Below are 13,006 nucleotides of genomic sequence, written 5' to 3' on the forward strand. Positions count from 1 at the left end.
CCTGCCCTCCCTGGTCCTCTTGCTGTCCCCATCTTACCCTGGCCCCCTCTCCCTCCTAACTTTGCTGTCACTTCTCTTCTCTCGGTTCCTAGAAGTGAGAGTCCTGAGGCACAGGAAGAGTGAGTAGCTGCGCGCGGTTCCTGGCTGAGGCTGAGGCAAGGGTGGGGAGAAGGCTCACCAAGGAGAAACCAGACAGAACGGGCTGGGACTTGAGGAAAGGGCAGACCAGGGGCCAGTAGGCAAGGGGGGACCTCAATGTCACAGAGGGGCTCTTGCACCCCACACCAACCCTCATACCCCCACCACACCCACATATGTGCCCAATCATTCTGTGCCTGGCTGACAGTTTTGCAAAAAAAGAAAAAAAAAAAAAGCAGACTGTATGCTCGTCTCTCTTTTCCTCTCCTTGTGATGCACTCTGGGATCCCCATCCCAGGCAGCCGAGAGCTTCTGGCCTGTTTTGTTCACCTCCACCCCTAGATCTGACCCCTTCCTCAGGGTTCCAAAATCCCCGCTCACCTCCACCAGCCACTCACTGTTGAATGCAAACTCTGCCCGAGCATTTGCATGCCATCTGCCTGGCCCTTCTTCCTCAGTGCCCTCTCCCATGTCCTTAGTAAGCACTCCCTTCCAGGGTCCCCGGGAGCTGAGTAGTGTATTGCCATAAGTGTGCTTCCCGCTTGAGTCAGTGTATCTGCTCATCTGTGGGTGTGGGGACAGGGAGGGTGATCTGGCTAGGTGCCAGTACTCCAGGGTCCTGAGTCCTTAAGGCTGTGGAAGCCCCAGCTGACTCAGTCCAAAGGTCACTGGGCTTTGCTGATGCAGGGAGAGGGCTGGAGAGAGACTCCGCCCTGGTGGGGCTGAGCCAGGGAGCCTGGGACAAAGGTCGGGTGGCCGGCCCCAGGTAGTGTTTTGGAGCTGACCGGCAGTGGCTGGGCCCCAGGGCCAGTCCAACAGCCACCATGAACTCCCAGGGGCCTCCAGGCGGGGCCTCTACGCCCCGTGAGTAGGGCCTGGAGAATGGTGGGGCCACCATGGGCTGGGAGCTGAGGGCCCACTTCTGGGTGCCCTGAAAGCTGCTTGAGGTACCCTGGGATCTAGAGGGCTACCTCTGGCCCCAGGGAGGGCCCCACCTGTCCTGGTTTGGGATGGGGGCTGCAGAGAGAAAGGTGGAGGATGGTGGGGTCACAATCCTGCCCCCAATCAGTGATTCTCCTCCTGTGGGCAGGCACCAAGTCTTTCAACATGATGTCCCCAACGGGTGACAACTCAGAGCTACTGGCTGAGATCAAGGCAGGCAAGAGCCTGAAGCCAACACCGCAGAGCAAGGGGCTGACCACAGTGTTCTCAGGCAGCCGGCAGCCAGCAACCCAGGTAGGAGACTGACAGGTGCCCCTGCCCTGGCTCCCCTTGCCTGCCCAACACTCAGCCCCACTGCTTCTTCTTGCAGCCTGACACACAGGTGCCACCTGTGTCACCTGCCCCATCTCGGGCCCGGAGCCCCACTCCACCAGCCGTGGGGCCTCAGCCACTGCTCAATGGCAGCATAGTGCCCGCACCACCCGCCACCCCTGCGCCAGGTGTGCAGCTCAATGTGGAAACGCTCGTCCCCATACACGACGAGCAGGGCCGGCCCATCCCTGAGTGGAAGCGCCAAGTGATGGTGCGCAAGCTGATGGTGAAGATGCAGGAGGAGGAGGAGCAGAAGCGGAAGGTGGGTGGGGCAGGGTTCCCCAGAAAGCCTTGGGGTCTGCGTTCAGCCTACAGTCCATCCCCTGTGCCACCTCTCCACCTGAAGGGGCCCTTCAGCCTCAGACAGTGCCCAATGCCTTTAGAGGAAAATGAGGTTGCAGAACCCCCCAGAACTGGTCCCAGTCTCTCTGCCCCAGCAGCTTGTTCTTAGAAGAAAGATGGCAATGTTTACCAAGCTCTTCTGTGCCCTCCAATCACCTGGGACCTTGATATTCTGTTTCAGGTCATCTTGGGGGTGCTGAGATTCTGCATTTGTAACAAGCAACTAGGTATGGCTGATGATGACACTGTCCAAGGACCACACTGTGTGGTCTAGAGGGCTTTGGTCCCAGCCAAACTGACTTGGGCTCTGCTCAGCCCTGCCACTGTCCAGCTGCTGGCACTTAGTTTTGTCCAGTCTCAGTATGACATCTGTGAGATGGGCTAATTAACACTAGCTGATGATTACCATCATTCATGAAGCAAATGTTCCCTGAGTGCCATCTACATGGCACACACACATGAAATCTGGGAATTTGTGGTGAATATACCAAGGCCTGCTTCCAAGGGAAGTGTGTGTGTGTGTGTGTGTGTGTGTGCATAACAACAAGCAAATAAATGTCCCCAAGGAGACAAAACAGATGATGTGATAGAGTAACAACTGGGGATACAAAGCAGTGATCACATCTGGCACTGTGAGGCCTGGCCAGCTACCTGGAAGAGAATAGGCATTTTCCTGGAGCAGTGGGGAGCCTGGGGCTGGTGAGGCTGGCAGCTGCATCGTCATCCTTGTATGTGGGAAACTACAGTGGGTCAGGACGGATCAGGAGGCCTGTGGGGAGGTAAGGTCAGCCCCCAGCATGGAAAAGCTGGCCACAGAGAGCTGATCAAGAGGTAGAGGAAAGTGAGGGATAAATGAGAAGCATCCCAAATATTGTGTTAGTCCAGTGGGGTGCAGGAGCTACAAGGGCTCACAGTGGGAGTCACAGTGGGAGCTGCAGTAGAATGGTGTGGTCTCTCATTCAGCATGTAAAACTTTTCTACCCGGATAGAGAGAGCATGGGACACAGGAGAGCCTGAGAAGCATCAGTGGGCTAGCATGAGAGGCTTCTCTGGAATCTGGCTTGAAACTAGGGTTTGGATGGGGTTGTGAAGGGCCTCCTTGCCTCTCAGCTTCAAGGCCTTTCGCATGTTCCTTGAGTGGTGTAATGAGCAGCCAAGCCAGGCATGGAGATCCTCTCTGGCGGCCTGCCCTCCCTGCCTTGCAACAGCGACCAGCGACCAGGTGTGCCCCCACCATCAACCAAAGTGGACACTGTCCAGAGCCAGGAGCCGAAGCCTTTACGCAGTGTAATAGCCTGCCAGCTAGGCGTGGCCCATCCCTGCAAATGCAACCCGGCGAAGCCATTACACCACCCAGGACAGGCAAAAGGTTCCAGCTGCGGGAGCTGGGCCAGAGGGAGACGCGCCTCCCTCCCCTCTCTTGTCTTCCCCGCCTTAGCTGACTTCTGCCAGCTCCTGCTGCTACCCCCCGGAGGGCTGGAGGTACTCCCAGGAGCACAACGCCATCCTTGGGCCCTTCGGAGAGCTCATGACTGAGGACGACATCCTCCGCATTGAGCAGCAAATCGAGAACCTGCAGGTACTACACAAGGCTCAGAAGCTGGAAGCCCGCCTAGAACAGCTGGAGCTGGAGCTGGAGCAACTGCTGCCCATCTCAGCCGCCCTCTCGGCTCCACGCTTCACCATTGACCCCCGTCGCATGCACGGCCGCGCCGCCAGCCTGCCTGCTTGGTGCAGCAAGATCTCCACGCTGCTCAAGAGCATGGCCACGCTACTGGCTGCACTGGGCGGAAGGCCCGCACACCTGGCGGAGCTGCTGACAGCCGAGACTGGCCAGCCCCTGGAGCCGCTGCCTGATGCACCCTCAGGACCAGGGCCGCTTTGCTTGGGCCGCTCGCATTCTCTCAGCTGGTGCCGGGAGGCCGTGGCGCGCGAGATCCTCGAGTGCGGCGTTTCGGTGCAGCAACTCCGAGCCACCTATGAGCTGCGTGCCCAGGGCGCGGCGTCCACCAGCTGCCAGCACCACAAGTTCCCGCAGCCGGCCAGCACCCCAGACCGTGAGCCCATCCTAGAGGAGGACTACGTGGCTGCCGGCTCCAAAGAGCAGAGCGCTGCGGTGGCAAACGGACTACTGGACTCTGAAGAGCCCTTGGGTACCTTGGGCCTGCCTGAGGTGCAGGACCCTCAGGTGGCACTGCCAGAGCCCGAGCAGATGGCGCACAGGCCTCCACTCTCCGCTGAGCTGCCCGGCGTCCAGGACTACATCGACATGCGCAAAGAGCGCATCGTCTACCTTTTCCTGGAGCATTGGCGCAAGTGGACCTTCCGGGGCCCTGGGCGCCACACCCAGGTGCGTCTGCGCAAACTTCTGCCTCGCATTGTGGCAGCAGGCGCCGGTACTGTCCCAGATGAAGAGGGAGCCTCCCCGCCCCCGGAGGGCGACAATGAGGCCTACGGTCAGGATAAGCGGTTGCGGCACTTGCTGAAGCAGAGGCAAGTGGTGGGCAAGTTGCTGGGTCACTGGCGGAGTCTGCTACAGCAAGTACCCGCACGGCAACCACGTGGCCCAGGCCTGGCGCATGGCCTGTACTGGCCCCAGCACTTCCTGCCACCCCTGGACGGTGGCGCCCCTCGACACTACGACAGCCTCACGCTGGACCTCTTCATGCTTGGCTACTTCCAGCTGCTAGAGATGGGCCTCAGCCGCGAGGAGCGCAAGTTCCGCCACTTGCTGTGTTATGAGATGTTCGACCGGCTGGGCAGCCACCCGTGGGAGCTCATCCGCCTCTTCCACCGCGTTGTGATTGAGGAGGTGGAGGCCGGCAGGCGCAGCTGGAGCGACGGCTTCGAGGACCTCAGGTGCCAGTTCTTTGGAGACAGCCCAGAGGCTGAGCCGGCCAGGGAAGAAGAGAAGGGAAAAGAGGAAGAGAAAGAAAAAGAGGAGGAGAAGGAGCCCCCCGAAGAGGCTGTGCCAGCTGACATGGAGGACCTGACAGAGGAGCAGCCAGAGGCCCCTGCCTCAGCACCACAGCCCCTTCCTGCCACCCATCCCCCCAACTCAGACCCATCTTGTCTCCCAGCCCCTGCTGAGGACCCTTTGGAGTTGGTGTCTGAGATGGGCGAGTTCAGCAATGAGGACATCTGTCGCTACATAGACCGTAGCTTCTCTTTCTGGAAAGAGAAGGAGGCAGAGATGTTTGACATCTGAGCAGTGAGTTCAGAATTTACTCTTGAGCGTCTTAACATGGGTCTGGATACCTGCATGATGCCCTCCAGAAGCCAGAAGCCAGCAGGGGCTGGAAGAATCCAGGACCAGTGAAAAGCTGCTTGCTCAGGACCAGGCTGCCTCAGCCTTCAAGGTCCCCTCCGGACAGGATATGGGGCATTTGCCTGTATATGCAAGGCATGGCACTTGGCAAAGCTGGGTGTTCCCTCTAGCCCCATTGCTGAGCTCTGTGGGGAGCCAGGTAGCAGAATCAGTCCCTCAGAGAGTGAGGGATCATGGCCCTATCTTGGGGCACTGTGGCTGTGTCTCTGGCTTTTCAATGGGTTTGCAGCTACCTCCTTGGCCACCTGTGGCGTTCTGTGTGATGTGTGATGTGTACAGACTCTCCTCTGTGACATCCAAGGAATAAAGCCCTTTGCTGTAAGCTGCCTGTGTTGGATGCCCCTCACATACAGTGTCATTGCAGCCCCACAATTGTGGAGCAGGTGTCCACTCCTTTGGGAAAAGGGCAAGCATGAGCCATAAGGTACCTCACAGGGGAACCAGGGACACTCTGAGTCCCTGAGCTAGCCAGGTGGTAGTGGTTGGTGGGGGGGAGTCTTCTGTACAGAGATTCTGGATGATGGACCTGGTACAATGCATCTACCTGCCCCCATGGTAAATCAGGCTCAGGCCTCTGGGGCCCAGCTATCCGTTCTCCATCTCAACTCTGATCTCTCTGGCACCACCTTTAGTTCTCTGGCCTGGGTTGTGGTGGGGGGTGGAGGGCATGTGGAGAATGGGGCAAGAGGCACCCTCTGAGGAGACTATCAGGCACCTTCATTCATTTATCTCTTAGATGGGCATCAAAAGCATCTCTTCCTGTGACCACATCTGTGTTCTGTTGTCCCTGGATCCCTTCAGGTGCCCTGGGTTGGGGGTGCACCCCGCACCCTGTCTTTCCCAGCCACACTGATCCTGAAGCTTTATGGTTGTTTCAGGAGGAGGAGGAGGAGGCCCGGCTGGCCAGCCTGCCTGCCTGGAGGCGAGACCTCCTTCGGAAGAAGATGGAAGAGGAGAGGTGAGCTGGGGGTCAGGAGGAGGCTGACCTGGCTGTATGTCTTGACTGTCCTCTTCAGGTGGCAGAATCAACTAACAGTGTCTCTTTCTCCTTCCAGGGCGCAGAAGCGGTAAGTGCAGGGCTGGCCTGGACCTGACACCCTTTCCACCCAATTACAGTAACTTAGTCTTTTGCCCCTTCATCCAACACATATGCTGTCACTCAGTTCTTGTAGCATGACTACTCTGCTTCTAATAACGCCACTGGACCCCTTTCTCCCAGTAACTGCTCACCTGTCCCCCAAAGTCTAGCTCTCATGCTCTGATAACCTTGTTCCGAAATGAGCCAGTGCCCATCTTCCACTAACCCAGCCTTTCTACCCTACAGTTAGCCCAACCCCATGATCAATACCTTGATCATCTGCCCCAAGTAATCTAGCCCAGTGCTCCATTAGACATACAATTTGAACTCTACATGTAATTAAAATATTTCTAGTGCCCACATTGAGAAAATAAAAAGGCACAGGTGAAATTCATTTTAATAAAATTTAACCCAAAACATCAAAAAATATGTCAACATACAATCAATATGTCATTAATGAAGCGTTTTACACTCCCACTCATGCTTAGGGCCTAGCCTGTCAACAGAACAGATTACCCTTATGTTCTGTGTGTCTGTGGTACTGGAGAAGCACTACCACTGAGCCACTGAGCTACATCCCCAGTCCCCTACCCCCCGTGCTCTAATAACCTATTCCTAATTCCCCAGCCTCTGCCTCTCAGGAATGGGGTGTCTAGATGCCCAGCCCCAACCTGCAATGATTCACATTGACAGCTCTGGACAGCCGAGGTCCTGGCCCCAGTCCTCTCCCCTTTAAACCCTGTAACTCCCCTCTTCACACAGTGCCACTCCTGACCCATCACCTTCCTTTTCAGTAACACCGCAGCCCATACTAACCCAACCACAGCCTCCCACTCATCCAGCTTCTCTGTGGCCCAATTACCCCATCTGCCCCCAGTCCAGTCCCTGTCCTTCATAGCCCACTCTTCCCACGCCCATCCTGGTGCCTGGTTCGCCCTAGTTTCTGGCCCCAGGCTTCACTGCGTTCTGCCCTCACCCCATCTGCAGAAAAGAGGAGGAACGGCAAAAGCAGGAGGAGATTCAGCGGGAGAAAGAGCAGTCGGAGAAGCTGCGGACGCTGGGCTACGATGAGAGCAAGCTGGCGCCCTGGCAGCGACAGGTCATCCTGAAGAAGGGGGACATCCCTAAGTAATACTTTGCGGCCCCTTGCCCACAGCCTCCAGAGCTCCAAGAGGTGGGGGTCCCCCAGTCCCCGCCCTACTTGGCCTGACGGTGCGGAAGGTCTGGGAGCCGCGCGGCCCTCCTCTTCCGCGCCAGAATCCTCCCTAACCCCCTTCCCTGGTCCCGCATCCCCAGCCCCGCCAACGCTGGAGCGCGCGCCGCCACAGTCGCCGGGAAAAAGTGCCCAAGCTGCTGACGCAAAAAGATGCTGCTTCTTTGCATGCCGACTTACATATATTTGCATGTTCGTTGAATGTCAACGTGTGCAGAGCTCTCCCCAGCCCCGTGGGTGGCGACTGTTTTCCTGCGGGGCGCGCGCTCAGATGCAGCCCCCTCCCCCGCACCCCGGAACCTGGGTCGCTGGCGCATCCTGGGCGGAGGCAGGCCCCGAGCTCGGGGAAGGGGTTTTCCTCCCTCCTCGACCCAGATCTGCACCCGGCCCAGGCCGCATTTCTCATCACCCCCGAGGGTTTCCTCTCAGTCATTTGTTTACCAGAAACCGGTGAAAACTGCCTGTTGGGGCAGAGCTGGGGGCGGAGTTGCTGCTTCCCGGGGCCCCACCTCCCTCTAGTTAAGTCTGCGCCCCGTCCCCAGCCAGGCCCCTCGCTTCCCAGACCTTTTGGTGGAGTGAGTGGAGGGCGAGGAGCCCTGCACTTATGGCTCCAACTGCTCCCCGCCCCATCCTGCCACCTCGCTCGCCCATTAAAGCTCTCTCCACCGCCTGGGGCTCACGTTTACTCTCACTCGCCGAAGCCACGACTTTCTCTCCTTCACCGAGTCAATGGGCCTGGGCGGACGTGGGAGGGGCAGGCTTGGGAGCGGAGAGCTGCACTGGTCTCCACCACGGGTCCCTGCACTTCGGACCCTGCTGACAAGACTCCCAGCGCCTTTACACCCCGCGGAAACGGAGCCCAAGCCACACTTAACATTCCCAGCCCCAGAGAATTATCCAGAAGCTGCTTTTCTTCAGGGATTTAATACCAAGGCCCCAGCGAAACTCAGACCAAGTCTCTCCCGACAGTCATTCATCCTTCTTCGCCTTAACCCGAGCTCTGCAGGTGAGCAGGGAGGAGGCTGGCTGGCGCTGCTTGCTACACAGGGCCGTGCCACCAGCTTAATAAGTGACATAAAATGTCTACACGCATAAGTAACTGTACTTAAGGCTTCTGCAAGGGTCACCAGAATGTCAAAGTAGCCGGTGGGCCCTGTGTCACGCTCCGCGCTGCAGGCGGCTACGGAGGTCCTCGGCGCAGCCATCCAGCCCCATGCGCTCTAGGGCCGCGAAGACTGCGCCCAGACCCGCGGGCTGCTGCTGGCGCCAGCGCTTGAGCATCTCATACTGCTGGTCCCGGAAGCGGCCAATTTCTACCTCCACCGCCTCAATCTCTGCCTCACGCAGGCCCAGAGTGCGCACAAACTCCTTCCAGCGCCGCGCTGGGACAGCGTCCATCACGTCATATAGTTGCGGGCCAGGCTGGAGCACTGCAGCCGGCGAGCCTGCAGAGGGTGCTGGCGAGAGCGGGGGTGCCAGAGGAGGGCCTGGGATGGAGCCAGAGAGAGCCAATGTGGAATAAAGGCTGTGGCCACGATGGGATCAGGTGCTTTCAGGCCTCTGCAGGAGGCTTGCTGGATCTCCCCCACCCATCCCAGTCAGGGAACTGGAAGAGGTCAAGTCGTGAAACCCTAAATTCCCATCTTAGACTTAAGAAAATGGACTCAAGCCTAAGGCCACTGAGGTCTCTTACCAAGATCTCTGCTGGGCAGCTGGTCCCAGGACTGTGGCACCTGCTGGCAGGGCACTTCCTGGATCTGAGGGCAGTCAGGGGTCCAGCTGTTGTCTACCAACTGGACGGTGCAGACCTTCCCACTGCTGCCAGGGGGCACCAGAAGGGTGTGGGCACTTTCAGAGGCTGAGAGTTGGGTGGCCTGGAAACCAAGAGAGAACCTACGTCAGTCCTGTCTGCCTGGAAATGCCCCATTACTGCAGTCTCTAGCCAGTAGTGGACATTCCTTGCCATAAGCAATGCTGCTTGCCCCAGAGCCTCTGACCTCTTGGTATGGCCCAGCAGAAGAGCTATTACCTCTGCCTGGAATACCCTGCCCTGCTGCCATCTTCTTGTTCCCCCAACTCCTTGCCCAGGTGTACTCCTCCAGACCCAGTAGATAGCCACTTGAGGGCCTCACCCACTGAAAACAGCTCTCAGCACTTTTTCTTTGTGTGTGTGTGTGTGTGTATGTGTGTGTGTGTGGTATCAAGGATTGAACCCAAGGACGCTTAGCCACTGAGCCACATCCCCAGCCCTTTTTATATTTTATTTAGACACAGGGTCACTAAGTTGCTTAGGGCCTAAGTTGCTAGACTGGCTTTGAACTTGTGATCCTCCTGCCTCAGCCTCCCTAGCCACTGGGATTATAGGCGTGTGCCACTGTGCCCCACTCCCTCAGCATATTTGCCTATTAGTTCCATCTTGTGCTGGATGCTGTGCCCCTGATGCCTAATGCCAGAGATCAGGACATATCCTCCCAGTTCCAGAAAGCAAACTTCTTCCCAGTGTATACTGGGATGTGAAGCTTACCTGCAGTGGGGTCGGGGCCTCAGTCCCAGCTTTTTCTGCCGACAGAGATACAGAAGATCTGGTCAGCAATCAGACAAGGTCCCTGGACCTGGGTGCTGGTCCAGCTCCTCTTGAGTTCCTCCCCTCCCCGTACATATTCCCTGCCTTAGTTTCTCTACAGGGTTGAGTTGCCTCGAGAACAACCATCCTGACCCCAGGCCCCTGGAAATTGTATTTGGGTGTGTGTGCTTTGTATGTGTGGACTTACCAGGAACCACTGGTTTGTGAGGCTGGCAGCGGTGGTAAGTATAGATCAGGGTGCCCCCAAGCAGGAACAGGACCACCAGGCCAGCCACAAGCACCTGTGCCCAGAACACTGAAAGAACAGCTGGTGGGTGCTGGGTGGTAGCCCCTTCCCAGCCACCCCTTGGCCCATCCCAGTTCTCCCACTTGCATACTCTGCCTCCAGCCACAAACAGCAGCACAGGGCTCAGGACAGCTCCCCAGGATGCTGCTCCTGTAAAGAGGGACTAGATGAGGAGGTACACACCAGCAGGGGCTACCAGGAGTGCCCTACAGCTTCCCAACCTGGAGACCTTGCCTTCCCCAGCTTCTCTCCTGTGAGCCTCACTCTGCTCGAGAATTTCCCCAAGGTACTGCTGAAATGTCACTTGTGTCCTTAAAGCAATAACAATCACTACTGTTTTTTAAAACTCTAGACTAGATTAAGGGTCACTAGAATGTCAATTGCATAAGAACAGGGATTTTTGCCTCTTTGGTTCCCTGTGTAGTCCTGACACCTAGAATAATATCTGGGAACTAATAGATGCTCAGTAAAAAGACTCGCTGGATAAATGAAGGTGGCTTTCCCCTGATCACAGCCCTGAGAAGAATCTACTGGCACCCCCTGATTAGATGGAAAACCTCAGATCAAAGAGGCTATTTCTGTGAATTTGCCCAAGAACTAGCAGCAAATCCTGAATTAAAGCCCAAGTTTTTGTTTTTGGGTACCAGGGATTGAACTCAGGGGCATTCAACCACTGGGCCTAGACCAGTTTTGTATTTTATTAGAGACAGGGTCTCACTGAGTTGCTTAGCACCTTGCTAAATTGCTGAGGCTGGCTTTGAACTCGAAATCCTTCTGCCTCCATCTCCCAAGCTGAACAGATCCATTCTTAATACTTGAATGGAAGAATTACTAAGAAAAATTCTGGCAGAAAGTGAAGTTGTACCCCCTTATTTACCTGGCATAAGGTGAACTTAGACTCATGTACTGTCCTGTTTGTCTAAAGTGGGAGCCAAGCTCCCCCCTCCCTGTCCCTTCCTATCTCTAAACTAGCAGCACCTGTCCCCAAAAGTCTCCACCCCACTACCAGTCTCCCTCCCCTCTGGCTCAGGACAGCTAGGAAGTTACGTGGGGCAGGACACGCAGTCATTGCCATATTCATAGAAGCCAGGCAGGCAGGGCCCACAGTCAGCGTCTCTGCTGGAACCTGCAGTCCAAGAGATGGCATGGGTCAGCATGGGAGAGGAGGGGGCTAGAAGAAGGGGACATGAGGAAGAGAGCCCAGGAGGGGTACTCACAGGGCAGCTCTGTGTACAGGGCCTCACAGTCTGGGCAGTGGCGGCAGAGGAAGGGTGAATTTTCCCTACAAGGCTTGACGGAGCAGTCAATCAGCCAGCCAGGCTCACAGCCGCAGCGGGTGTCTGCCACTGCTGAACAGTTCTCCAAGGCCACCTGGAAGGCTGGCAGAGTGTAGGGAGATAGTGCAGGGATGGTCAGGGGCTCCTACAGAGAAGCCAGAGACCCCCAGAAAAAAGACAGGGCTAGGCCAAAGAGAAGGGTGTGGGCTATCCCCAAAGGGAGAGAATTTTGCCCAACACAGCAGAACAGAGGCCAAAGCACATGGAGACAAGGTGACCAGGAAAAGAAAGGAGCAGAGGCATCCTGAGGGGGGATCAGGTTGGAGGGGTGTGGGGAGGGTGGGCACAGGGTCCTCACACCCAAAGGTTGGGTCCAAGCCAGCCACTTCCTTCAAAGACTACCCCCCACACACTGAGCACCAGACACCCCTCACCCTCCTCATCACAGGCCTGGCAGCGGGTACACTGATCCTTAAAGTGGTTATCCCTGGCCAAGAAGGTGCCCTGGGGACAGGGAAGGCAGGTGGAGTTCCCACAGGACTCTGTGCAGGGGGCCTTCATGTAGTGCCCTGTGGGACCCAGAGAGGGGTCAGTCAAGGCACGGTCAGCACCTCCCAGCTTGCTCCAGTCCCTCCCTCCCTCCCTGCTGTCTCCCTACTTCCCTCCCAGCCCACCCCCAGCTGCGGCCCAGCCCCCCACCTCATCCCAACCCCGCCAGACCCTCACCTGCCCCCAGAATACCCTCCTTTCCACTGCTGCCACTTACCCACAGGACAGCCCCTGCAACAGAGGGGACCATTCCTCTTCTGGAAGTCACCTGTGCAGTCACACCTGGGGCCAGGAAAGCTGCCCTGGACACCCAGCAGCAGCAGGAGGACAGCCTGGAGGATACGTGCTACTGACCCCCGTGTGGCTGCACCATGAGGGGGCCCCTCCTTGCCCAGACTCCTCCATGTCAGAGGTCCCAGCATTTGCCCTCGGAGCGGCCCACCTCTCAGGCGCCTGGGCAGAAGGGGTGCCCATGGGTGGCGGTGGGACCAGCTTCCTTCCCCCCCCCTCCGGTGCAGGGCCAAGTTCGGGAAGGACAAGCCCGGGCCCTGCCTCACACCCTTCCCTCCACCAGGGCGGGAAGAGGCCGCCCCACCGCCCCACAGCCCCACCGGTGCTGAGGGTCGCCCGCGGGCCCCCAGACCCCTGCCGCCCCGGGCGCGGTGCTTCCTCCCAGCGGAAGGGCCCCGCCCCGCCCCGCCCGAGCGGCTAACTAGGTCAGAGAGGGGCCGACGGCGCGGCCCCGCGCTCGAGGCGCCGGGGCTGGAGGGAGGCTCTCGGCTGACCCGGCCTGGCGTCCCCACTCACCGCAGCCACGGCTGCCGCGCAGCCCCCGGGCCGCGGCTCCATGGCGGTCGCGCCGCGCTCGGCCCTCCGACGGGCGTGCGCGCCCAGGGG

General features: G+C 58.0%; 2 protein-coding genes across 9 annotated transcripts in view; one reads left to right on the plus strand and one right to left on the minus strand.

The window, feature by feature from the left end:
- The window catches only part of Espn (espin), a 29,009-nt gene extending 20,991 nt beyond the window's left edge, over positions 1-8,018 (plus strand). For 4 of the 8 annotated variants that reach the window (XM_026386072.2, XM_077791305.1, XM_026386075.2 and 1 more), the window contains 6 exons: positions 93-119; positions 1,229-1,374; positions 1,451-1,714; positions 6,001-6,080; positions 6,178-6,189; positions 7,188-8,018. In XM_026386072.2, coding sequence (XP_026241857.1) covers positions 93-119; positions 1,229-1,374; positions 1,451-1,714; positions 6,001-6,080; positions 6,178-6,189; positions 7,188-7,332 — 674 coding nt within the window. In that variant the 3' untranslated portion in view covers positions 7,333-8,018. The remainder of the gene's footprint in view (positions 1-92; positions 120-1,228; positions 1,375-1,450; positions 1,715-6,000; positions 6,081-6,177; positions 6,190-7,187) is intronic. The other 4 variants (XM_026386074.2, XM_077791306.1, XM_026386076.2 and 1 more) reach the window with 1 other exon arrangement.
- Positions 8,019-8,400: 382 nt separating this feature from the next.
- On the minus strand, positions 8,401-12,975 carry Tnfrsf25 (TNF receptor superfamily member 25). Its single transcript, XM_026386082.2, has 10 exons — positions 12,917-12,975; positions 12,327-12,441; positions 11,995-12,129; positions 11,501-11,662; positions 11,331-11,409; positions 10,375-10,433; positions 10,185-10,292; positions 9,938-9,972; positions 9,107-9,287; positions 8,401-8,900 (listed from the first exon to the last, which is right to left on the minus strand). Exons 1-10 carry the CDS (start codon positions 12,956-12,958, stop codon positions 8,572-8,574), a joined length of 1,245 nt encoding a protein of 414 aa, XP_026241867.2. The 5' UTR covers positions 12,959-12,975; the 3' UTR covers positions 8,401-8,571.
- Positions 12,976-13,006: the final 31 nt, after the last annotated feature.

Source organism: Urocitellus parryii, chromosome 11 (genome assembly GCF_045843805.1).
Source record: "Urocitellus parryii isolate mUroPar1 chromosome 11, mUroPar1.hap1, whole genome shotgun sequence".
Taxonomy (NCBI): domain Eukaryota; kingdom Metazoa; phylum Chordata; class Mammalia; order Rodentia; family Sciuridae; genus Urocitellus; species Urocitellus parryii.

Bases quoted from the DNA above. Each gene is read 5' to 3' on its own strand.
- Tnfrsf25 (XM_026386082.2), bottom strand. From the start codon at position 12,958: ATGGAGCCGCGGCCCGGGGGCTGCGCGGCAGCCGTGGCTGCG. The intron at 10,434-11,330 runs GTAACTTCCTAG...CCCTCTTTACAG, and splicing joins GACTGCGTGTCCTGCCCCAC to GAGCAGCATCCTGGGGAGCT. The intron at 9,973-10,184 runs GTAAGTCCACAC...CTCTGTCGGCAG, and splicing joins TCACAAACCAGTGGTTCCTG to AAAAAGCTGGGACTGAGGCC.